The 27098-nt window shown below is 39.1% G+C and overlaps 2 protein-coding genes and 1 long non-coding RNA gene across 5 annotated transcripts in view; 2 read left to right on the plus strand and 1 right to left on the minus strand.

Moving 5' to 3' along the window:
* The window catches only part of Kras (KRAS proto-oncogene, GTPase), a 30139-nt gene extending 18270 nt beyond the window's left edge, over positions 1–11869 (plus strand). Inside the window, exons 5-7 of one of the 3 annotated variants that reach the window (XM_028757524.1) lie at positions 5863–5978; position 9085; positions 10593–11869. In XM_028757524.1, the coding sequence (XP_028613357.1) occupies positions 5863–5978; position 9085; positions 10593–10709 (234 nt within the window). In that variant the 3' untranslated portion in view covers positions 10710–11869. Of the gene's footprint in view, positions 1–5862; positions 5987–9084; positions 9086–10592 lie in introns of all 3 variants that reach the window. The other 2 variants (XM_028757522.1, XM_028757523.1) reach the window with 2 other exon arrangements.
* A 3155-nt stretch (positions 11870–15024) lies between these two features.
* On the minus strand, positions 15025–20170 carry Etfrf1 (electron transfer flavoprotein regulatory factor 1). The gene is made up of 3 exons (XM_028757541.1): positions 20034–20170; positions 16070–16157; positions 15025–15990 (listed from the first exon to the last, which is right to left on the minus strand). The coding sequence occupies exons 2-3, from the start codon at positions 16112–16114 to the stop codon at positions 15775–15777; spliced, it is 261 nt and encodes an 86-aa protein (XP_028613374.1). The 5' UTR covers positions 16115–16157; positions 20034–20170; the 3' UTR covers positions 15025–15774.
* A 250-nt stretch (positions 20171–20420) lies between these two features.
* On the plus strand, positions 20421–27066 carry LOC114612554. Its single transcript, XR_003710047.1, has 3 exons — positions 20421–20504; positions 22992–23009; positions 26059–27066. It is a non-coding gene; the product is annotated as an uncharacterized LOC114612554 (long non-coding RNA).
* The last annotated feature ends 32 nt before the right edge of the window (positions 27067–27098 follow it).

Here is a 27098-nt window from a genome sequence, read left to right on the forward strand (position 1 = left end):
GGGATTGAAATGGTCTCTCTGTGTGCCCCAGCCTGGGGTTGAACTCTCAGTCTCCTAAGTCTGTCTTGCAGGTGCTAGGACTAAAGGTGTACTCCACTATGTCTGGTATTGTGATTTCTTTTCATATTGAAATTGTTTCTTCTGCCTAGAGTACATTTTACATTTAGGATTCAAGAAATGTGGAATAATTTCCCATTAAAGTGATAAAAGACAAACGACGATAGAGTAAAGTCTGAGTTTTCTATTTTAGAAGCAGTCTCAAGGATTTGTTTCCAGATTAAATTTTGTTGTATTATATTTTGTTGAATTATAATTGGGAAAAAGTTTTAGAGAATGTTGTGATTAAAATAAGAGAATATTTAGGAAGTAACTAGACAGTCTTTAAAAAGTGAGTTTCTGTAGTTTGACTGTCACATGGGTATCTATTGTGTACCAGTTGGTTCACAGTTGACTTAGAGTTTATAGAGATTTGATGAACATGACTTGGCTTCACGGTAGAGGAGCTGTTTTATTCAAGTCCATCCCACACTCCAAAGACAGGATGAGGTTTGTTTCTGTGTTCTGTTTCCAAGTCTTCTTGATTTTCTTTAGAAGCAGCCCTGAAAGTATAGTATCTGTAAGATTTTTTATGAAATAATTCAATGTAAGGAAGTTTATTCAGAACATATTATATAGGTTTTGCCATTAACACTTTTTAAACTTGTAAAGGTACCTTTCATACTAGTGAACATTGTAGTTGACATTTCACAGAGAAAAGGAAAAGCCTGAGACTGAGTTGTAAACACAGAAGAGCCTCATACTTGAATATGCACACAAATCAACTGACCATTTTACAGTCAAAATGCAGACTTTACTAGACTGGGTTCGTGATGAAGCCCATGATTGCGCATCCCTTTGCTCTGCTGGGAAGTGCTGGTTTGACAATTGGGCCATAGTTTGAGCAGAGAAGCCGTAGTGCACAGTGAAAGGAGTCTCTTGGTTATCATCTCTGGGTTGCTCTTCACTTCTCATTTGATGAGAGCCTTAAATAACTGCACGTAATTTATTATTTGTGTTTGACATTACTGCTTTGGTATACTGCGATTCATTATTGATTAGAACACTGCTTTTAAAAACAGCTTTAACAATGTTCTGTGGCACACACACTACCTACACCTTTAAACATTGTTTTGCTTTCTTCATTTGTGTTTGGTTTTTAATGTTTTGACAGTGACAGCCCAGGCAAATCTCAAACTTACTATGTAGTAGAGGCTGGCCTTGAACTGTTGCCTCTATCTCTCATGTGCTGAGATTACAGGCCTGTGCCACCATGCCTACTTCTATGTCAGTTTAAAGGCATATGGTATAGAAATAGATAAATTTAAACTTGATTTTTAGATAATGTGAGTTGTCTAACATGTTTAGAGGTAAAATATACAGAATCTTCTTCAGCAGTGCTTAGCCCTTCTGGTATTTATTTGTGTTTTATGGATTTCTTTTATACAATATATTGCCTAACTATAACTTGGATGTCCACTTTTTCACTGGACTTGTTTTGTTTAGGAATTAATTTGCTTTGAAAAATCATTAATGGTTCTTAAAAATAATTTAATATTTATAAAGGTTTGGAAGATTCTAAAGAGCTACTCCAAATAATTTTGCTAATTTATATATAATATCTGAGGTACATTTTTAATACATTTTACCTCTTCAATTTTTGTGAAGATTTGAAGCTACTTTTGGGGAGTATTTTGTTACTGTCTTTTATTTGCTTATTTGTTATTTTAGCTATGTATACTTGTCCTTAATGTATTTTGTCAGCAACCTGTTTTCTGCTTGAATATTTGTTGTTTTTCATGAGCTTAATAAAAGCACCAAAAGACTTCTACTTATGGTAATAGGAACTGAGCATTCACTCAGAAGTTCTCAAAGATACAAGTCAGGGTATGACAAGTATTTTCTTCAGAGGCCTAGATAGCAATGTGGTATCTTACACATTATTTTCCCTAAGAAGCCTTGAAAATTAAAACTGCTTGTCAGCTAATACCAGAGCTGTACTTGTAATGTACTTGTAATGCCCCTGCCTGTACTTGGCCTGTAGGTTGTAGTGTGCCAGTCTTAACCTCTCTAGATGGGATGGCAACTGATGAGACTCCAGTAGATACACAACACCTTCAGCCTAAAACTCACAGGCTGACAGTTACCATTTTAAAGCAGATTTTGTATATTTAATGAAAGAAATGATATTCTACTTTTAAGATTTAGGTTACAGAATATGTATTTTTATCAGAACATTTCTTGCTAATTTTAAAAAGCATAGTATCTTGTCAGTATATAATGATTAATAGATTGTGTGTGCTTGCGTGTGTGTGTGTTTGTGTGTTTGTACTTGCACGTGCACGCTTTTTGCCCACTTTGAGACAGGGTCTTGCTGTGTTGCCCAGACTATTCTGGAACTCATGTACTCACGTGACTCCTCTGCCTCTCACCCCCAGTTCCTAGGACTACAGATGTGTGGCACTGTGCCAAACTGGCTTTTGTCCTTTAGTCCTTTCAGTCTATCACCCCTCTGAAAGGATGAAGGAGATACTTTTTTGCTGGTGTTCTAGTGTGTGACCTTGATATTTCTAGTATAAGGGTGCTAGTTCACATTTATCAAGGCACTTAGTAATTGACAACTTTTTCTAAGAAAGTCTGTTGCAACTGAAATACAGACATCTTGGGAAAGACTGTGAATTTGCCAGGCTGCTAAAACCAAAAGTTGGCATGTGCTTATGTCAGGTGAGGACAAGCAGGGTTTTCAGAAGGGCTGGTCTAACCTTTTTACATTTGCTGCTCTCAGTTTGAGCAGTGTAGAAAGTTTTCAAACTTAAAAATCACCCAATACTGATTAATTTCTTGATTTGTAGTTACTTTCTAGAGATATGAAATTAGTTGATAGAAGGCATTTCTGAAAGAAATCTTATCATAAAGCTATTCAAGAAAGCAAAACAATTTTTAAAACCTCAGATGCCATGAAATTGTTTGACCTTTGTGAGTTGGAAGTGGACAGTTATTGAACAGCTGCTGTGTTGTTATACTACAGTCGCTCTTGAGATGGATTATAGGTTGATGGAGTTTCTTGGGAAAAAATCCGGAACACGAGGTTGATACTGAGAGATATGACTGGTTTCTCCATTCCCTGCCCTCAGAAAGCTGGTTCCTTGCATCTGTTGAGTCATAGCTGATGCTACATGTATATCTCATCCCCTTGACAGATTTCTGCAAGTGTTACAGATTCAACAGGAATACAATACTTAATAAATTATAGTCGTACTGAGACAGATAGAGAGTATTACTTGTTGACAAGTCACTACAGGGGTGCTCTATTTCCGTAGCCTCAGCCTTCTGTGAGTTGAAAACATCTCTTTGTTTAAAAAGGAATTATATACTTATACTTGGATATTCTTGATTACATATAGATATTTTTATTTGCCCTTAGAGTTACTGTCACTTGAAAGTGTTCAAATGTGGTGGTATGTCATATCCTCAAGGATACATCACTGTTTTCTTATGGGTTAAGCAATTAGTCATAACTGCCTTATTTTCAAAAATTAATTCAAAGCTTGCAATAATCAATCAATATTCCATAGTCTAAGGATGTAGCTAATGTAGTATTAGAAGTAAGAGCCAGAGCTGGTGGTGGGCAAGGAGAAGTAACCCTGTTCTCAAGTCTCTTGATATCAGTGTGAAAGTTTATTTTCAAGGAACAACTAAGTATGCAAAATGTGGTAAATAACTTTTAAAAATGAATTTAAATTTCATATTCATAAAGCTAAGAAAGAAAGTTTTTCAGTTGTAAATATTTCTTGGTTTTGATTTTCTTGGCTACTGAGATCTTAATGCTGAATTCCTGGTGATGGGTGGTTGTCTCTTTTAATTATTGGCTTCCAATTCTCTCTCTGCATTGCTGGAAACACCAATCATTACAGTCTGAGTTGGTGATGGGGATGCTTTCTCTCAAGGAGCAGACACATCAAACTGATTTGGAAGTGTGTCACAATCAAACTGCGTCTGTTAAATGAGAGGACAAAGACCCTCTCTGGCCTCCTTTCGTAGCACATTGACTTTTACAGTGACGTTGAACTTTTTTCAAAAAGAAGGAATATTTACATTCTTTAAGATTTTAAGAAAATATGAGCTTTGCCTGGTTTGTCTCTTTCTATAAAGAAATGTGTAAATATTTGGAGAATTTTTCATTGGCTTTTAAATTAAAAAAGAATAATTATTTATGAAATATAAGTTGACGAGTCATACTCTAAATACTTTAAATACTTCGCAAGTCACTTGTCGTAAATGACTTATGTAATGCGGGCATTTGAGACAGGATAGTAAGTGGGTGAGTGAAGCTCTTTTGTCTTGAGGGTGAATGATGAACCACTAAGAACCCGTACACTCAGACACAAGTAGGGGTTTGTTTAAAAGGCCGACAGTTAATGATTGTTAACAGTTGAAAAGTTTTTCTTTCTTGGTAGGATAAGCAGCATATTAAATTGATTCCATTAAAATAAAATAATGTTGGGTTGCTGGCGAGGTGGCTCAGGGGTTAAGAGTGCTGGTTGCTCTGAAGAGGACCTGGCTTTGGTTCCTACCTCCTACTTGGGTAGCTGGCATCTACCAGTTACTCCAGCTCCAGATCATCTGGTGCCGCCTTCTGGTCTCCAAAGGTACCTGTACGTATACACACAGACACACACACAAACACACACACACACACACGCACGCACGCACGCACAAATTTTTAAAGAACATTTTTTTCCTGGGGGTATACTTTTTATTATTAGAAAATAGTTAATACTATGAAAAATACTTTGAAAATAATAAAAAAAAAACTTTAAATTTTTTTCACTGTATGGTACACAATGATATGGAATCATTATTTATTATTAAATGCCTCCTTTGCTGAAACTAAATTTTCAAAAGTAGAACACATAAATTAAAAGAGAAGGCATAGAGCAGCATGTCCGAACAGTGCTCTGCAGGCTGTTTGAAACTTGTACAAGGAGGCGTGTATTGCTCCTATTTTATATATTTCAAATGGTTTGTGAGCCTTTCTTGTTTTGGTAAATGACCCCTGTTTCACTTCTCATTTAAATATTGTAATTTCCCATTCACTGTGGTAGCAGTCTCAGATGAAATTAGGGACCTAGAAATTGACTAGAAACTATCTAATTGAAGATGAAACTGGGGGTCATATAAGAGTATCTAGACTCTCTTTGGTTAGGACATGGATTTTTGGGTTTGGTTTTAACAAGGCCTCATGTTCCTAGTCTGCCTTTCACTCTGCTTCCCCACTGGGTAAAAAGGTGGGCATCAGTGGCGGATGGCAGTCACAGTCTTCCCTTTATCCAAGGAAAGTCTTAGCTTTTCCTAATTGCAGTTCATCACATTTAAATTATTGTATCAAGAAACATACATGTGGCCGGGCAGTGGTGGCTCACGCCTTTAATCCCAGCACTTGGGAGGCAGAGGCAGGTGGATTTCTGAGTTCGAGGCCAGCCTGGTCTACAGAGTGAGTTCCAGGACAGCCCGGGCTACACAGAGAAGCCCTGTCTCGAAAAACCAAAAAGAAAAAAAAAAAAAAGAAGAAGCATACATCTATAGTTAGGCTTTTCTTTTAAAGTCTTAATTCTAAAAAAAAGTAAACATTTTTTTAGAACAAACCAGGTTCTAGCTCATTTTAACGCTTCATTCTCAATTTTATTCAATCTGATATCTCCTTTATAAAAAACAACAAATTTTTAACTGTAAAGCTCATAATTCAAAGGTCTTACACATGGCTATCCCAGTAAATTATTCTTCCAAATGAAACAGACTTTAAAGAAGTTGTGTTTTACAATGCAGAGAGTGGAGGATGCTTTTTATACATTGGTGAGAGAGATCCGACAGTACAGATTGAAAAAAATCAGCAAAGAAGAAAAGACTCCTGGCTGTGTGAAAATTAAAAAATGCGTTATAATGTAATCTGGTAAGTTGAGCATATTCATTTTGGTACAAAGCAGATGTCTTTCAAAGGTAACAAAGCAGACCCACTTAGACGTGGTATTCTGCTTTGAAGTGTTAAAAGATAAGAAACTTGTCATTTGTTTCTGTAATGAGCACATTAATTTTAAATGTATTATATAATTGACCCTTTTTGATGACTACAGTAGACTAATAAGCTGTATTGACTTCATTAGTTTTAAGTATTTTAAACATTTGAAACTGATAATTTATTTTCAAGGGAAATCAGATTTAAGTTTTAAGATAACCAGCAGTTTTTAAGTAAAAAATATATAGTAATAATAATAATATGGCCCAGAGGTAGGAAAGGCCTAACAAGGCATGCTCCTGTACCCATGTAGAAGCAATTATAGATTCCTATGCTATGGCTTTGTCTCATTATTACATTATTATTGACTTCTCCTTTGCTATTTACTTGTAGCTGATGTCATTCCCTGTACTGGCTGCTTCACAGGAATGCCAGTCTCTTACTGGTAAACCTAGTCACTGATTTACACAGTGAGCACACGATCAGTATCTCTAAAACAATATCACCGTGCCCATTTTGTCTGTACACAGACATTACTTCTGTCTTCCCTGTAGTCCTGCATCTTGTTTGGATCACTAGGATTCCCAGCCCGAGTTGGTTAATCAGCTAACATGTGATTCTCTCATTATAAGAATCTCTGCAGTCCCTTAAAATGGCCATTGTGGCTTTGTGTATTTCCAATATATTATTTTTAACTATATGGCTTCCTGTGTTGCACTGAAATATGTGTCATTTCTTTATTAGACCACAGAATCCTAGAGAGCTGGACCATATGATTTATCTTTGTGTGCCCATTGCATGTTGAGATTCTAGCATATAGGTACTTCTTAAAAAGATTGAGTGGACCCTGGCTTTCCTGTCTAAATTAACCCTGATTATATTTTGTCTAACTCAGCAAATTCTTCACTCAGTGAGGTGATAAAATCTCATGTTGAAGTTTGTGCTTTTGCTGGAGGCTGATGTAATGTATGTGTTCCGTGAGGACATGACACAACCACAGTGTTTAGAATTACTATGTAGATGCAGAAGCAGTGGGCAGTACTTGCAGGGATTCTAATGGGATTATGAACTCTTAAAACTTTTATGATTGGGTAAAACCATACTTTAGTGTTAGAAACTGTGGTATACTTTAACATTAAAATGCAATTTGTAAAGTTAAACTTAACTTAATGAAATAATAGCCATGGCTAGATTAAAATGGTAATTTTAACCCTGTCCCCCTTTCTATGGCCTCCCTCTTGGATGATTTTAAAGTAGAACAATATTTAGAGAGTGTGGTACACTTTACATTCAAGCAGACGCTGAAGCACTCTGCTCTGAGTGTCTACATTACACAGTTTGCAGCAGTGACTGCTGTAACTGTTAGTAATGGATTCTATTCATTGAACCACTGATTTTAGTGCATATAGCACTTTCTACGTAAAGAAAAAGTGTATCTTATGATATTTAAAATTATAGTGAGATAAATAAAGTTTGTATTTGATAGTGATAAACATATACAAATTAGGTTTTTTTTAATCATTCTAGGAAAGGGGTAAGTCTAAACAAAATAATTACAGAATGTGGGATGCTCCTTTATGAGAATCAGTTCCCAGGAGAACAAGGAGTCCACTGCCCTTGTACAAAAGCTGAACATTTCTCTAACATCAAAGTCATCTAATTAGAATTAATGTACCTGGGGACTCACATACTGTCAGAACTTGACAAGAGGGCAAATGCTGTCAAATGCTGCCTTCCATGTCTCCTAAATGGTTGTATATTATTCCATCTTAAAAATTGTCTTACAGATATCTTTCTCAGGATTTTTATTTTTCTGTATCATTGTTTTAGTATCACTGGTATTTTTCTTCACTGTAAAAATAGTTGGAGGGCCAATGAGACGGCTCTCAAGACTGAGGACCTGAGTTTGATCGGTCCTTCAGATCCGCTATGGTGGGAGGAGAGGACCTTAAGTTGTCTTCTGATCTTCATACATGTGCCATGGCAAGAACACAAACAGAAAAGTAAATGGATGTAATTTTTTAAAAAGATGATGAAATGGATACCATGATGTGTGATCCAAGGGAATTGATGACGGATAAGGGACTTAGGTACGACTCCATCTCAGGGGAGCATCTGAGAGAGAGTTCTCTTCAGTGAATATGCTAATGAGAATATGCCTGCTTGCTGCACAAACATGAACACTGAGTTCAAATCCCTACAACTCAGGTAAACAGCCAGCCAGAAAATGCCTGTAATCCCAGTACTGGGGCAGGGGCCAGAAGTAACTGGTGGAGTGTGCTGGTTACGGCTTAGCTCCAGTTTCACTGAGATACTGTACCTCAGGGGAAGGAGGTTGGGAGTGACGGAGTAAGACTCCCAGTGTCCTGTTCTGGCCTCCACTTAAATGTACAGGTCCCCCACCACACACCCTCACACCCACACCCTCGAACACACACCCGCGAACACACACACACACACACACAAACACACACACACACACACACACACACACACACACAGGCAGACAGAAGATACTATCCTATTCCAAGTGTCTGTGTCCCTAAGTCATACAGTGCTGCTGAATTATAGTACTTTTAATTATGTCATTGAAAGAGTTTCTCACTGTGTGTTAAGGATAGCACAGAAGGGAATGTCTGTCTTCTGTATCTGAGTGGACCTCACAGTCTAGTTAGGCCTTGACTGTATTGCTTGTGTTGTATCAGTAATGGATTTCAGGGGGTGAAAAGCACCAAGGAGTGCAGATCGGGGGTTTGGGGCAGTATACATTTATTCCCTCATACTCAGATAGCTGACACTGTGACCCAGTTTCTGTTAGATGTGAGCCAGCCTCACTGCTGCTGTCCATTGTTAACAGCACTGGTCAGGCTTTCCTGGATTAGAGAACTGTTGTCAAAATGAGTTATCTGTAAAAACTCGGAATAAAGTATGTAAGTACTTATTTTGAAATTACAAAAGATCTTAGTAATATGGTAAAGGAAAAATCTTGGCACTTAGGATATTCAATTATTTTGAAGATAATGTGTTTAACATAGGGTGCTTAAATGTATATTATGCTACTTGCACAATTCATAATACTGAAACAGGTAATTACAAGAGTGAAGACCCAGTGTGCCATTACTTTTATTTTTTTATTTTTGTTTTTTAAAGAGGACCAGCCTCTTCTTTAAAAAAAAAAAAAGATTTATTTATCTCATTTATTTGGGTACACTGTCGCTGTCTTCATACCATTACTTTTAAAGTAGCTTAGGTTTGTAGGCTATTTGTTCTCCAGATTCCCTCTAAGTATCTAGATTTGGAAGCATTAATAGGTTAAAATTTCTCTCAGTACTTTCTACTAGGATGAATGGACGAAATAAAGCACGGCCACTTTTTTCTTCAGCTTCACTTTGACTCTAGTGTGAACTTGTGATTGAAGGTCTAACGTTGGTTCTTCAAGCTCCTACGTCTTAGAGTGCGCTTGTCATGCCAGGGTTTAGGAGCTTGAGAATTACTCTGACTGAATCAGTTTTAGTCACAACTTATTTAGGTGTTTTGCTTTAATGACACATAGGTGTAGGTTTTAATGACTAATGTTGGATGTTCTTTGAAGACAGGTATTTATATGACAAATTTTGAATAAACAGTACAGTACAGCGGTAATAAGAGAATTCTGGTGGGTGGTCAAGTACACCCCGGGTCAGATGATTCACTCATCACCAGAGGTCAGGGGCATCATAGCTTTTAAGGTACCAGTATCTTACAGATAATGTAGCTTACTGTCTAAAGTTCAGAAACTTGGGGGACAATTAAGTTTTATGTATACAAAGGCACATCTACCATACATGGAGGCAGGCATGGGCAGTTGAATGGCTACGTTTTCTAGTAGAGAAAAATTAGTAGAAATCAGGTCCTTTTGGGAAAAAAGTCATTTTCTAAACTTATATATTGTGCACCACTTACTGTATTGCCTGTTGTGAAAGTCAGGGTTGCTATTTAAAATATCAGCATAGCAGAGCTGGGGAATGGCTTAGTGGTTAAGAGCACCCAGCACCCAGCTGACAGTTGTCAGTAACTCCTGTCCCTGGGGATCTAATGTCCTGTTCGGGCCTCCGTTGGGCACTGTACTCATGTGGTACAGACATACATACAAGGCAAAATACTCCTACCATAAAATAAAGTTGTTTTAAATGTCAGGTATTTTGCTTTGAAAGAAAGAGTAACTTGAAATAATAATTATTATTATTTTGAAATTATTATTTTGAAATTACCAACTATCTAAATTACTAAATGTCAGGTATTTTGTTAGGTATTTTAATACCTAAATGTAGAAAATAACTTAAATTTAGATAATAATTTAAAATTTTAAAAATGTCAGAATTTCCATGAAGAGATATATTCTAAAGAATCCTTAAACCCATTCGGTTGACAGAACATCAGGCTAAAAGGGAACTACTCTCTGAGTATACTCCAGCTTCCAGTAACAACAAACGTCTGTCTCTGAGCATATTAAGCCGTCGTGTATTAACATAGTCTACATATACTTTTTTTTTATATATTTCAGGGTGTTGATGATGCCTTCTATACATTAGTCCGAGAAATTCGAAAACATAAAGAAAAGATGAGCAAAGATGGGAAAAAGAAGAAGAAGAAGTCAAGGACAAGGTGTATAGTTATGTGAATAGTTTGTACTCTTTCTTAAGGCACACTTAAGTAAAAGTGTGATTTTTGTACATTACACTAAATTATTAGCATTTGTTTTAGCATTACCTAATCTTTTTTCCTGTTCGTGCAAACTGTCAGCTGTTATCTTAAATGCTTATTTTCAAAGGACAGTGGAAACCTTCTTTTCTCTAAGTGCCAGTATTCCCTGGGTTTTGGACTTAAACTAGCAATGCCTGTGGAAGAGACTAAAGACCCGAGACTCTGTCTTGGGGTTTTGGTGCATGCAGTTGATTCCTCGCTAGTTCTCTTACCAACTGTGAGCATCGGTGTGAACCAGAACAATGAAGCTTTTGAACCATCCCTGCTCTGTGTTCCATCTGGTCATCAATGGATTCATTAGTAATTACAGCTTCATGTGAGACCTTGTGGTTGGTTCTCCTAAGACTAAGGGATCACAGACTTATGGGCTTCCCTTTGATTCACTTCCAGCATGTCCTAGAGTTTATCATCCTTCATTAGTGTAGTTAGACTGTTCACAAAGGCTTTCTCTAGCTTTCCACTGCTATTAATCTTGGTCACTCCCCCAAATAGTATATTTTTTCTAGAAAAGGGGAAAAATGAAAAAAAAAAAAGGCAATGGAAAACATTGAAACCAATTCAATTTCCATGTTAGCTAAATTACTGTAAGGTTCCTATAATAGCTTTTCCTGGTAAGGCAGACCCAGTATGAAATAGTAACCATTTGGGCTATATGTACATGCTACTAAATTTTTGTGATAATTCAAACAACTTTAACATATATAAAAAGTTCTCATAAGAATTAAGTACACTTCCCCTTTGTCAGATTGTTTTTAACTTTCAAGTCTTTTTTGAATTTGTTGTTGAAAGTAGTTTTAATGGTTGTGAAGCTGAAGATGAATTGAGACAGTCACAGCTTAGCAGGTGTCGAGGAGACCAGAGTTGCGGGGTTGGGCCTTCCAGGACCCCGGGATGAACGAACGCTGCTGGGTTTTGCAGCAGTGCTGTGCTCAGTGTTGGCCGTGCATTGTTTGGCCAGCATGGGGGAGGAGGAAAGTTGAATGGCTTAGTACAATGCATTCTCACCATGTAACAGTCCTACTGACAAATCAAGGAAATGTCTTTTGTTTATAATAATAAAAAACAATTTAAAATAAATTTTGATGTTCACTTTAAGGTTGAGACTTTGGGGTAGGAGGCTACAAGGAGAGTAAATCTTAACACTGAAGTAAGGAAGTCTGAAATTGCAGGTTTGACTAGTCTCTCAACTCTAGCTGAACAAACATTGGCTGAGTACTCCTCAAATCTGATAGGTATTTAAAATTATCTAATGCTTTAAGAATAGATAACAGGAAAAACAGTCTCTTCAATGCACTTAAAGCATTCCTTCAAATAATTTGAAATGAGATGGAAGTATCACTGGACTATGAGGACTGGATATCTGTCTGTTAGAAGTCTGATTTTAAGCAAATCACTGTCTGCTTAGTGTTGAATCATCTCAAAGATGCTAACTTCACAGCTGTGTAACAACATATAGTCAGTTTACATGCTGACACACCTAGTTGTCAAGCTCAGCACAATCTGTAACTGTTTTACCTGGATTAACATCTTCACTGCCAGTCTTGGGCAAATTGTGCAAGAGGTAACATTTATATTTCAGTATCCATTCTCCAGCTTCAGGACTCCCCTCCAACATTACACTGGCTTTCAGCCTGTCTCCCACATGCCCGTGACTTAGTGTAGTTTTAATAATTTCCCAGCACTTCAAACTTGGTTTTTGCTATGGAAAACTTCATGAATGTCGCCCACTAAGGTAGGTATGTCAAAGCTGCCCTGTTGCTTTCTTCCCCAGAATTTAAAATAACAGACACCAAGTGAGATTTGAATTAATAGCTGGTTTTCAGGGCCACTACAGCAACTGACTCTCAATCCTTTGGACTTCATTCTTGCTGCCCAGTTTACTGGTGCCTCAGTAGGGATTTTCAGATTTAGTGTGAACAGAGAGAACACAGTCCAGTAGAAGGTGAGCTTACTCTTCATCTAGCCATTATCCTGGTAAGTGATAGATTCTGTTGAAAAGCACGTCAAAGTTCCAATCATAAAACTTTTTTAAAAATTATTTACTCAGCATTTATTCAGTGCTTGTCATATTTTGGGCATTACACTATGCACTGGGGGTGCGGTATCCTCAAGAACGGACACCATCCTTGGCTAGTGGCATGTAGCACGATCTGTATACTAAGTAAGGCATATGGCATATGACTTAGACATAATGAAATACGTGATTTTAGTTTTGCAGAGAGGGGTTTGGGTTCATACAATTTTTCTTCCTTAGTTTAGCAAAAATTATTTTCTGTGAGTCCAATGCAACTTTTAAATCAAACTACTTTATATAATTACTTCATTTTTTAAAGGAACAGAAATCCCCTACCCCTAATCTACTTTTTTGACATATTCTAAACTGTACAAGTTCATAGAACATTTTTTGGGTGGATTTTAAGTCTTAGTAATACCTCTAATTTCTATATAGAGGAACAGGTGTACTTCAAGAGCTGCAGTGTATAATCAGATATTTTTAATATTTCTGGGCAATGTGTTAAAGTAGTGGTAATTACCACTATGTAAATTTTGAATTGTGTTACACTTTGGTTAACAAAAGGGTTTTGTATTGTTGGGGTTTTTTTTGTTTGCTTAAAGGGGAAAGAATCCTAGAAACAAACGTTATCTAGTTAGTTACTGCAGCCTTAAAGTCCTTGTTGAAGTTGAAAACCAATGCTAAGTTACAGTCATAGGCATTAACATGTTAGTGGGAAGAATACAGCAGGCAAATACAACTTGAGTAAATATTTTCAATAGGGAATTCTAGGCTCTACTGACTGAGTCACACTGCATAGGAATCTAGATCCTAACTTTTATAGGTTATCAAAACCTTTGCCACCATTGCACAATTTTATCATAACATACATACAAGATCTGTGAGGCATGTCATAAGTTACAGTTTGCACAAATTCATCTCATTTTGTATTCCACTGATTTTCCATTTTCATATATATATATATATGTATACATATATATATGAAGGGTTTTTTTGTAGGCAATAAAAATTTAATTTCCATTTGTTAAAAAAGTTTTGTGTAGTCATTTTTTAAAACCCAAGTTATTCAAAGGTGAATTTATACTTAATAACTTCTGTGTAATACCTGGGTAGCATGAATTCTGCATTGAAAAATTGAACAGATATACCCAATAGCTGTAAATTCTGTCAAAACATGAAAGTTATTTCTAAAGAAGTACATTAGTTTTCAAAGACTAGTTATTAATTAGATTCAGATTTGTGGTTTAGTCCAATAGTTTGAAGTGCCTGTTTGGGATGGTGGTAGGCATTTTAGATGAATTTTGAAAAATAAAGTTCTGTAAAAATGCCAGTTCAGACTCACCCCAACCAGCTGAATGGGATATGTGCTGTTTTCGTTCCAGGCCCCCAATTCCACTGTCTCATGTCTTCATGTTGAAAACACTTCTACATTTTTATTTGAGTGCCAATTTCTTACTAGTGCTATTTCTTACTGTATCACGTTTCCCTGGAATGTATTTTAACTATTTTTGTAGAGTGTAAACTGAAACATGCATATTTTGTACATTGTGCTTTTCTTCCTTCCATTCCTTTTCTTTTTTTCCTCTTTGTTTTGTTTGTTGTTTGTTGTGGGACATATGCAGTGTGATCCAGTTGTTTTCCATCCTTTGGTTGCGCTGACCTAGGGAATGTTGGTCATATCAAACATTAAATTTAAAAATGACCACTCTTAATTAAAATTAACTTTTAAATGTTCATAGGAGTACGTGCTGTGAAATGATCTGAAATTTGTAATATTTTTGTCATGAACCGTACTGCTCCTAATCATTGTAATGTAATAAAAATAGTTATGGTGACTATAAGTGTGTAATTATGTAGTTTTAATTGTGGTTAAGGCTCAGATTCAGAGCCTCACATGTTTGTTAGGCAAGTACTTCACACTGAGCCTCACCCCCATCCTGACTATAGGTATTTCTTGATGGACATTTGGAATGTCTGCCTGGTAGTTGATATAGAATCCTTTAAGATTTCAAGATGTTTTTGTTTATTTTATTTATGTGAGTACACTATAGCTGTGTTCAGACACACCAGAAGAGGGCATCAGATCCTATTACAGATGCCTGTGAGCCACCATGTGGTTGCTGGGAATTGATCTTAGGACCTCTGGAAAACCAGCTAGTGTTTTAACCACTGAGCCATCTCTCCAGCCTGATACAGAATCCTTTAAGCGACACTATTGCAGCTTTTAAGTTAGAAATGTTCTTTATTTATAAAGTTGCTAAGAACATTACATAAACATTTAAGTGTTTGCTTAAACTTATAGTCCTATCTGGGTTAGGTCTGCTGTCACATGAACTTGGTTACAGGTAGACACAAAATATACCAGCTTTAATGGCAGAAACAGAGGAACATTACCACTCCTCCTGAAAGCTAGTTGAAGTGATTCCAAACTTAAGGCAGGCCAGCAGCCCAAAGAATAATGGGAATAACAGCCACATAATGCTAGTCGCCTGCTGAGCATCTCAAGATCAAAGTCACCTTCACATGTCTTATTTTGATAACTGCATTTAAATCATTTGAGGTGTCTGAAGAGAGTCTTGAATATGCACTTCAGTATACTAGATGGGGTAACAAGAAAAAACAAAGACAAGCTAAAGGGCAAGCCTGTCAAGCACCATTTGCTAATGGCAATCTCATTAGTAAATGAAGAAATAGACTAAAAATAATTGGATATAACATGTTGAAAAATTATGTGTAGTTTCTTTCAAAATTGTATTTTCATGAAAGGTGCTAAAGTTACTATTTCAATAATAAAAGGATTATGGGCAGAGCTCTCAGTATCAATAAGGTCGAAACCTACAGTTGTACAGTATGGCAACTTGTTTTTTAAAAACATGTATCTTGCTCTTTTAAATTGAATTACTTTATAATAGTTGGTACAGGCAAACAGCTGGCATTGATTGTCAGCTAGGCTGGTGGCAATGAGTGGTCAGTTTTTGGTATCTGAATAGTAACGCTGCTTCATAGCTCTGTATTTTCTAAGGAAGTATAAGGCCTCAAGCTCCTTCATTACAAATTCTCCTCGTGCAATAAGTTCTTTGATCTTCTCTGGGTCCTTCACATCCTTGTTTTTAAGGAAAACGTTCTTCAAACGCCTTTTAAAATAGTCTGCTCCTTTTGGATAGTCCCGTCCAAGATACAGCAGCTTTAAAAAGAAAGACACGTTTCTAAGCAACCCTTGTTATATAATAACGTTCATAAAGTTGGCAGCATCAATTACTTACATTTTTATAAAGAGCCAGTACTTCTCCTCGTAAAGAATTGGCCATTTTCACTTAACATGGAATTAATCCACTTTTATACATGACATACCTAAAGAAAAGGAAGATTTTTTTTCTTGCAAATAACTGCATTGTAATCTTAAAGAATGTAAGATCTTAGCATTGGTGAAATGGTAAGCTGGTTTTTCATCGTGTACAGGCATGCACTTGCCACAGTATGCATGTGGAGGCCATGACCTCAGATGTCAGTCCTTTCCACAGAATTTGAGATGGTTTTAGTTGTTGCTGCAAATGGCTGGCCCTTTGTTTAGGGATCATCTCTGCTTCTCATCTCCCTGTATATACACTGGGATTACAAACTCGCAGGTCTACACAATCCTCTTGTTTGTGCAAGGGCTTTACCATTAAGACCTCTTATCCTCCAAAATGGTAATTTGTGCTGAGAGCTTGTTTTTGAGGCACCGGGGTAACACTACTTTTCTAAGCCTGTTTTCCTTACTAAAAGTAAAGCTGTCTACCCTGCTCTGACGGCTTGGCTTGATTATTTGGAAGAAACTAAAAGTCCAAATCTAGAAGAGTATTCTCGGAGGAAAGTTAAAAACTAAAATAAATTGGGATGGAAGATCAAAAAGGTTGGCCCATAAGGAGGATGTACAGTGAAGGGCAGAGGGTAAAGGATCCCACAGGAAACAGCATCCGTGCTGCCGACCACGCTTTTATGATTAGGTACTTTAGCTACTAAGGATAGGAGCTTGGGAAAAGCCTCATTAGACCAAACCTAAAAAATATTCCCGCTGAGTTCCACCCATTACAGCTGATGATAGTTCTGATCACCCAATGACAGTACTTGCCATGGTTCTCCACCGTGAGATTGTTTCTTCCCAAGAACCTAGTTCATGTAGTGGATTTATAAACCACCACATGGATGGGGTATTTTATAGGAAGGAAGACGTACTAGAAAAGTATTTCTTAACCTTCCTTGTGCTGTGACCCCTTAATATAGTTCCTCATGGTGTAGTGATTCCCCAACCACAAAATTATTCCATTGTTACTTTGTGACTGTAATGTTGGCACTATTATGAATCATAAATATTTAAACAGATGGTCATAGGTCACCCCTGTGAGAATCATTTGACCCCAAAGGGGTCGTGACCCAGGGGCTGAGAAACAGCACTACAATGGGAACTGTCCATTTGGACCTCTTAAGTACCTAGTAGATTTGAGTGCTGTATGCATGTGTGTGGTCTTTATAGTGACCTTTGTATAATCCAGTAAAGCTAGCTCCCATATTACACGATTCATTTTTTTTTTTAGCTTCCTGACAGTAATTCTAAACTAATGTCCAAAAGTGATAATAATTTACTTTTTTGGATCACCACTTCTCCGAACCGAATTCTTAGCACGGTCACCACCTGGCACGCTCCCTTCCGAGACCCAACTCCTTGTTCCTGGACACCTCACACTGTCCTACCTCCAACAGCCTGTACCACTGCCCTCTCCACCCAGTCAGTGTCCTCTTGTGCTAGGCTGCTGTCACAAATCACTGCTACCTGAGACCTGCTTCCCTTGTTTTGAATGTTTAAAGTAGGTATGCCAGCCCTTCATTCTGTCCTTTCTGCCTGCTGCCTTTGCTTAGAGCCAGCCACCTAACATCTTTTGGACTGAATTATTCAGGGAAAAACAAGTTATCAAAGTAGATTATTTTATAAGACAATCAACTAGCAGAAAATGGAGATTCTCAAAACTGAAGCTTCATAATCATCCAAAAATTATGCTGAGCTGGACGGAAGCTGAGGCAGGGGAAGACCCTTAGTTTAAGGAGAGCTATGATTGAAGTTATGTAATGACACCCTGTCACTAATACTAATTGTGGTGTCTGGTGTTGAGTTTCGTGTCGAAGTGTACAGATACTAGTTGATTCTGCTTGTTTCATCTTGAGAATGATGATGTCCGCTGAGGTCTTCTAGGGCTCATGTTCTCCAGCTTCTGAAGCCTTACTGCCACAGTCATCTCTCTTCTCTTTTAATTTTGTTTTTATTTTCTCTGAAGATTTAGTGTAATACTGGAAAGCACTGAAGCCAGTGTGTTTAACCCATAATATTAACAATGGGGGGGGGAGTCATTACTAGGATGGTCTACCTTGTTGAAGAATAACGTCAAACTATGTGGTTTAAAAGTATATAGATAAAATTTGTCATTTGTAACTTGTAAAAGCTTTTAGAGACCTGGCTTAGTTCTCCTTCCCAATAGCTTTTTCCACAAATTATGAATAATAAAAGATTCGCCTAACAAGGTAGGCTAGTCTGGCACTTTTAATGTTCATTTATGATACAGTTGACTTTCAGGAATTTTCAGTTTATTTTTGCTGCAGGGAAAAACCTTTAGTTTGCAAACTAGGAAACAACTTAAATGCTGCAGAGACCTTCATGAAGTCCTGGAAGTTATCAAAGTTGGATGAGTGCATGGCTTGAAGTCACCAACTATTCCAAGAACATGGATGTGTGCAAGAAAGAGTTGTAGTCCTTTTCTCCCTAGGGGCTTTGAGTCAAGGAATCATGAGGTTATCATTTTAGTAGGACAATATTATTTTCTAATATAAGAGCTTGATGCCTGATGATGTTATTCTACCCCATGATGTTCAAGTGACAAAAAAAAAAAAAAGCTGAAGGAAATGGAGACAGAAAGGCAGTGTATTGTTTCAGGGGTCTAGTGGACTGGACTTAGTATTCCTTCAGACTGCACTGGAAAAACTATCCCGTCAAATTTTCCAGTCCCAGAGGTTGTCTCACTAGAGAGGAAACTGCTATACACTTTGGAAGATGGTACAAGTACACAAAGGAGAGGGGTCAGTATAACCCTGTGTGGAGCTGAAGAGACACCAGAAAGCAGCCCCCCTACCACTCACAAATCCTGCACACGGACTAGAGGACATGGAAGCTCAAGAAAACATTTCCAGAGTCTTGCACCATGGGATCTAACACATCTCCACCATTAGTTTTCCTCTTCCTTAGGAGAGAAGTTGGTAGTGACACAGTAATTTTGAGTAAGGCCTTTCCTCCTGAGTCACCACGTTAGTTACTATACTTCCACACCACATCCTAGTTAAGACTGAGGTTTTCTACCACTAAACACTAGTAGTTGCTTTGTTGAATAATTCAAAACAAAAGCTAACTTCCATACTCAACAGCTATGATAAACCAGATTTGAATTTATATGCAGTAGATGGTAAGTTCTTATCTCATTACCAAGGTTCAGAGGGCAGTAAGGTCTTAAGTGTTGTGCAACCAATGATCTTAACCCACAAAAACTAGCTGTCAGTACTACTGAACAGAACATTTAGCGAGTGTGTAAGGGACAGAACATTAAGTTGGAAACTAGGCACGGGATATAACAAGCACTCCATCTTGTGTTTAATGAGTTAGACGGTCATAAGCTGGGGCTGGGTTAAAGAACTGACTCATTTCCTCTACGTCGGAAGTGCCTTCATATGAGGAGGGACTGAAATTCTGAAGGCTGTTACAACAGTACAACACTCCGTGACCTTGGGACAACGGTGGCTTGCTGGTTCTTAGAGGTCAGTTTAAACCAGTGTGTGAGCAGCTCTTGAGGAAAAGGACGAATGTTTTCCATAGAAACTAAACTACCACGATCAGTGAAGAGTCTGTACTACTTTAATCTCAAGGTGACGACCCTCTTGGAGCTCGCCTATGTGGCCAGACGACTCTGGGGGACCCGCCCAGAACCAATGGTTTCACCTAGTCGTGAGCTGGCACCATTCCTTCCCCAGATCCCCCGGGAAGGGCTCGCCCCCCACCCCCTTTACAAAGCCGGGCGTGGCGGCCCTCGGCTATAACCTCAGCTCTCAGGAGGAGGCTGAGGGATGCCCCCTAGTTCCAGGTCAGCCTGCGTTTCAGTGTGAGAAACAGAGCTCTTTTCCCACGCCCGGCAGCCCTCTCCTAAGGCATACTTCACCACCAGCAGGTCTAGGGTCCGGACGACAGGTTGCTCAGACTGCCACACTCAAGCGCTTTGCGGCACCACGCCGTAAAAGCTGTGACAGCAGCCGCCCTTGGAGGCCCCCCCACCCGCGGCCGTCTACAGGAAGTAGGCGGGGCTGAGAGACGGGGGTGGGGCTAGGGCGGGTTTACGGGCAGAAATGTGTGGGGCTCGGGGCCGCTTTGCTGGGGCGGGCCATCAGGCGGAAGTAGGCGGGATAAGGTAAAAGCCATGGTGTAGCTCACCTTGTGTGGGAAGTGTGGCTTGTGTAACCTGTCCACGCCTTGGGCAGGACTCACCGGAAGACTACAGTGCGACTGCGCAGGCCGACCTCGGAGCGCTGGGAATCGTGAGTGGGCGTGGCCTGTCGTCCTGACAACCGTGAGCGTTCGTGCTCTGCGGAGTTCACTTTTCCCCAGGCAAAGGTCCTGCTTCTCTCATGGTAAGCCAGGCAAGTGAGGGAAATGGGAAGGGGCAAGTGCGGATTCCGCTTCAGCGCTGCTGAGGGGGGACAGGCAGGTGGGCAGTGCGAACCAGGGAAGGCGAGATCCAGATCTCTCCAGTAATTAAACTTTACTAACTTCCGGTGATGTACGTTCCCACTTTTGCTCTGACTGCAACTTGTCATAAATGTTTTCATTCCAACTCTCACGTCTTCAGGAAGGAGACAAAACAATATGTAACTAAAGTCGTGTGTTGTTTCCCATTCTCCACCAAGAGATCATTTATTATCACACTCAGTGAACATGGAGAATACTATTACTGATTACGTAATGCACTCGTTGAGGGGAAATTCAGAGTACATTCTTTGTGTTTGCTGGCTGGAAGCCAGAGACACAAAGGAGAATATGACAGCCCTCCTGCGGCAGTCAATTAAGCAGAGTAACTACCACAAGCTTTACCATGGTAACAGCTGGTGTCTCTAAAGCGGAGTAAAGTTATTAAGAGTGGGGAGAGAAGAAAAGAGTGGTGCTTTTCAACCTCTTTAAAAATATAAATATGTATTTTCTGTAAGTGGTGGGAAGAAATGGGTAGTGGAGGACTCCCCTGGTAAGACCCCCAATGGGCCATAAGCCAAGTTAAGACTGCTGGCAAATTACAAGAACAAGCACTTGTTTGCTCCATAGAAAGGTGGATTTAATATTTTTTTTTCCTAGGGCTGGAGAGATGGCTCAGTGGTTAAGAGCACTGACTGCTCTGCCAGAGGTCCTGAGTTCAATTCCCAGCAATAAAAAAACAATATTTTTTTTCTATCTGCATAGCACTATTTCTTTAAGATTGACCATGCAGCACTGTTTCTCAAAGACTTCCAAGCCACTTGAGGGATTTATTTAAAATGTAGATTCCTGGAGGTCCCAACTTCAAACCTACTGTATCATGGGGCTTCCAGGAAGCAAAGTACCATAAACATGGCTGCTTAAACAGTAGAAACTGCCGACCTCACCATTCTGGAGCCTGAACATCTGGGGTCAGTGTGTCAGCACAGGGGCAGAGATTTATTCAGATTTCTCTTCTACTTCTAATAATTCCTTACTGTATAGCAGTGTAAACTCTTTTTTTTTCACACGATGTTTATTTTCTTTGTGAGGGCCTGTATCCAAGATTCCTCTTTGTAACTTGTACCAGCATATTGAGCTGGAGGCCCACCCAATTCCAGTATCAGGTCATCTTAATTTAGTGAAATAATGTCAGACCCTTTTTCTAAGCTAGGTTAAAAGCTAACACCCAAGAACTAAAGATTTTAGTATATGAATTTGAAAATGCTTAATTCTACCCCTCAATCTAAGGAAATATTAATTCAGGAAGGAAGCAACTACACGGTAAGTCCAGGAGGACAAGTTTCTCAAAAAGCTCGTCAGGACACCCTTTGCTGCTTGAGTATTGAACACGTTTTACTACTGACGGTTCACATGTTTCTATGACGGATAAAGGTGGGATTTTCCCCAAACTGGTTTCATGTTAGAAACACTAATGAGAGATAAAAATGTGCCCATCATCTTTAGGATATGCTGTTTGAGAGGGATATTTACATAGCCTGTCATACAGTGTTTGTTTCAAGACAGCAATGTGTTAACAATTGTGTCAGGGAATACTACAGCCAGGATAAAAACAATTTGTAACAGTCACATGAGAGCAAAGCCTCCCTTGCTGCTCTTCCACGATGAATATCTGAAGAGTATTTCTGAAATGTGTGCACCTTACAGGAAGGTGTTGTCTAGACCTTGTCTACTGTGTGCCGACTTTGGCACTGGCATCTTAGAATGATGTTCCTCTGGCTTGAACCAGCCTTTCCTATGTGTAGCCTTCAGATATGTAAAATGTATAATTCACTCTCAGGACTGCTCAGGAATTTACGGATAATATTATGGAAAAAATACTTGTAATTGTAAATCAGTATTGAAGTACAGAGCTTTCCAAGAAGAACAGGCTGACTTGAAAACCTGTGGCTGGACAGTCGTCACTGTATCATTAATTGGCAAACTTGAAAAAACTGATTTCCTCCCCATAAAAAAAACTTATCAGTCTTGTGTAATAGAAAGGTTTCTTTGAGACAGCTGCCACATCTGCAGATTTGAAATAGTACCAATAGTCAGTGTTGGGTGGAGATTTGGGGAACCTTTTCAACCAGACTGGCTATCTTCTCGTACTCTTTGACACAAGAGATAGTATTGACTACCTCAAAAAGATGCTTCCTGAGAAATCTTGTGGGTTTTCTTGCTAGCGCTTTCAGTCTGCTCTGACTTCTTTTTACAGTATCTTACCAGTTTAAGGTAGCCAAAGAGTCACAGAGAAGTTGCAGTGGAGGCACAGAGAAAATTCCCTCGGGCCTTCTCTAGCAACTCCTAATTAACGCATTTTGTGATGCTTTATTGAAAGTATCTGAATTCTTTTTAAAATATGTCAATTCTTTTGTTTTCCAACTTTTTAGGGTCCCAAGTCAAAAAAGGTATGTATAAATTATGTTTCTAAAAATAGTTTTGTGAACATACTGTACAAATCAAAGTCTTATGTAATTTTATAATAATTTTCTAGTTAGTTGTAGTTTATTGAATCTACTATGCTCATCTTTTAGATAATAATGTTATTTACATTATTGGATAATTCTTCATAATTACAGAAGTGTTTCCCATTTGATGATATTTCTAGTTTGAAAAACACTTTATAAATCGCTTTTAGTTTTGACCTGTGTCTGGCTCTGAGGCTTCAGTTTTTTTCTTCTGCTATAGAAGATGTTAGATTAGTCCTTCTTTTTATTTATTTCAGAGAAACATAAACCATAGTTACAGACCTGCTGACTAAAACAGGACCTTCAGCTAGCACACTGGTTTTCTGCTTTTGTTGGTACAAGGTAGATAGAAATTGAGGTTGGATAAAGGACATATATACCCTGTATATCTGGGATGGCTTTTTCCCCCTCTTTGCTTTGTAGATTTGTAACTTTAAAGCAGATATTTTAATCTCCTAATTACAGGCTAGATCTGGCCTATGAATAGATTCAGTTCTACTCGAAAAAAGTTTTTCTTCTTCTTTTTTTAAATATCAGTTCTCAAGTGTGCCATAATATCTCACACTTGTAATCCCAGCTACCATAAAGGTTGAAGATGAAGTAGGGAGATCCTGAGTTTGAGGCCAGCTTGGGCCAAAAACAGCAACAAAACCCCTCACGTATGGCCAGATACGACCCCCCCCCCCGCAAAGTGTAATAAAACAATTAAGAAGCAGGTACCAAAGACATTTGATTTGTTCTAGTCATGACATATGGAAACTGATCACATTGGGCCTGAAGTCCTATAAAGCAGCAGTTTGTGGGGTTTAGTAGAAGCCACCTCTAGGAATGTAGAAAGCGTGTTGATCTTGCCATGGTCCTGTCTGTGGTCAGAGTCTGGTCTTTGTTGCCTCCCTGACCACAGCAGGGGCTTAGAGTTAATATTTTTTTTTAAATCTCAATGGTCTGTTCTCCATAAATCCTACCATTCTCCCTTGAAACATCAATTACATTCAGCCCTTCTTATTTATGGTTTCTGCACCTATGGATTAAATCAAACATAGAATCTGTCTCAGAAGTATGACCAGACTGCTGGGTGTGGTGGTGCTTTCTTGTGATCCCAGTGTCAGAAGGACCACAAGTTCTAACGCAGCTTCAGCTACCCAGTGGCCTTATCTCAACAACAACATCATCAACAGCAACAACAGAGATAATGGGGTTAGAGAGATGGCTCCGTGGTTAAGAGCACTTGGTGCTCTTGAAGAGAACCTGGTTCCCAGCATCCACATGGTGGCTCTCAATTGTATAACTCTAGTTCCAGGGGATCTGACACCTCTGTGAGCACTAGGCATACATTCAGGCAAACACTCATACACATACAGTTTTTTAAATAAATATGGTAATATGGAGCATGCCCTGTGTGTCCCTGAAAGCCAGAAGAAACACTTTGTAATGTCTGGGTGATAAAGATTTGTGAAATCACAACTGCAGTGAATACGTCAGACTTTTCCATGAAGCAATTCCTGAACAGTGAATATGGCCACTGCTGAGATCTGGAATGGTAGAATTTAACAGAGGATACACACAGGCTGCTTGCAAATACTGTGGCTTTGTGTATGGTCTTGAGTATGTGAACTTTGACTTTCACAGGGTCCCGTAACTAGGGGTTCACCGTCTACTCTGTGGGTTCTCAACACATATGAAAATGTGCCTCGGCGCTAAGTCTTGGATCATATTGCATATGTACATGTTTGAGTTCGTATAGACATGCCAAAACACACATGTGGCAGTCAGAGGATCACTTACAGGAATCTGTTCTCTCTTCCTACCATGTGAGTCCTGGAGATTGAACCGAGATTGTCAGACTTGGCAGGAAGTACCTTTACCTCCTGAGCCATCTTGCTGGCCTGTTACTTACTTTCAGCCTGTGTCTTATGACCAGGAGCATGCCTTCTGGGAATTGAACCCAGGGCCTTGTGAACAGCAGGTAAATCCTCTACCACTGTTGTATTCTCCAGCCCACATCACAGTTGTTTTGTGTCTATAACATTTAGCACAGTGCCTGATGTATTACGGGAATCAAATCAGTGTGTGTTGAATAAACGTGTGGAAGCCCTTGAATTCTAGTCAAGCCAGTTGGGCTCTTGGTATCTCAGAAGAGATGCTTCTGTGAATGCGGTGCGTGCGGTCTGTGTCTGTGTGGCAGTCACTAGGATGCACTGCCATGCTCTTTCCACCTCAGCAGGCGCCCCAGCCTTCTACTCCATCACCTCCTTCCTGACTCCTCTGTGCAGTCTTCCCAGAGCCCACAGAGTTCGCTGTTCTTCCAGTTCTGCATTACTTGCAGCTGCGTTACCTTCTTACATCCCCTCTCCTCAAACACAAGTTGCTTCATAGACTTGATACGTGTAGCTGATCAACTCCCTCCAAACTTTCGAAATAACGGAAAGCCTGTGATCACAGAAATATCTTTGATGTTGATGGTCTGCCATTGTAGCTGTGTTATATGTACTTCTCCAAATTGGAAGTTCAAAGGTTACTTCAGTCACACATTCTTGCCAGTGTCGTACCTGCTGCGGAGTGGACTGTCTTTCTTGTTTATTTCCAGACTAATCCCTGCAGTGCCCAGAGTCTGTGTCGACATGAATTACCTGTCTTGTCCCTTGAATTTACTGTACATAAAAATCGGTTTCATAAAAATTAATAATTGTTTTCAAAATTGGTTATGTTTTAAGATTTATCTTTTAAATGTACATATCCTAGTGCAGGCCTGTGTGATTTTATCTGCACCACGAGTGCAGGAGAAAGCCAGAGGAAGGCACGGAATCCCCTGGAGCTAGAGTTACAGGTGGTTGTGAGCCGCTTGGCGTGGGCCCAGGGACGAGCAGTAAGTGTGCTCACCTGCCCGGGTCATCTCTCCGGCTGCCCATGGCTGCTACTTGAAGGGAGGCATTCTTAAGTCACGTGGGAGCATGCTGACCGCCTCTTTAACGTTGTGGTCTTTGTTAAGACTCCCGGTAAGAAAAAGATGACCAAAGCTGAGCGACTGCGGCTGCTGCAGGAGGAGGAGGAGAGACGCCTGAAGGAGGAAGGTACTGAGTGCCCGGATGTCCGGCCGGATCCCATAGCACAGAGCATTAGCCATGGGTTCATGCCCCCATGACCACTCGGCATTTTCAACAGGTTTTAATTTTATCAAGGATTCCTACTACTCACAGCGTAGACCATCAGTGCACACAGCCATATCTGGGTGTGCACTGAAGTCTTGCTGCCAGATAAGAGTTCAGAGAAGCTCATACAGTTTCGCTGATCTTTTCATCTTTTGCACCGCACAATATTTGGGCCGTATTTAATGGCCCAAAGTTTTTAAGCCAAAAAAAAAATCATTGCTTCTCAGAAATTCAAATTCAGGCGATCAGCCCATGTTTTTGTCTGCTGATTTTGTCTGACCTGCCTTAAAGTGTTTATGATCTGATGATGAAAAACGGGCACATTGGTGCCGACTGTGTGGTAAGAATCCTGGACCTAAAATTTATTAGCGATGAGAAGTACACACTAGCAAAAGCTGCATACAACAGCCGAACTTGTTTTTTTCAACCCTGAGGGTTTTAAAAAAGATCTATGCTGTTTATTTTTGGTTATGTGTGTATGTGTGTCTGAACATGAGTATGCCCAAGTGAATTCAGATGCTCATGGTGGCCAGAGGTGTTGGATTCCTCTGGATCTGGGTACAGGAAGTTGTGAACCACATGATATGGGTGTTAAGAACTAAATTTGGATGGGTCCTCTGCAAGAACAGTGCATGCTTTTAACTTCCTGAGCCCAGTTTCTCAATGTTTAACAATATCTCTTTGCTAGTTAAACTAGAAATCCCATTCATTGATATTAAACAATGATAAAAAAATTGGCAAATTATTAGAAAGTGCTTTTTAAAGACTGTATGACCCTGGAGGTTACAGCTATTAGAACTCAGTTTCTATAGATTTATATTCAGGATTTTTAAGGATTCCTTTGGCTTTTAGTGTATATTTGCCGTTTGTAAATAATAAA

This window comes from Grammomys surdaster, unplaced genomic scaffold (genome assembly GCF_004785775.1).
Source record: "Grammomys surdaster isolate TR1022 unplaced genomic scaffold, NIH_TR_1.0 126176, whole genome shotgun sequence".
Classification (NCBI taxonomy): Eukaryota; Metazoa; Chordata; class Mammalia; order Rodentia; family Muridae; genus Grammomys; species Grammomys surdaster.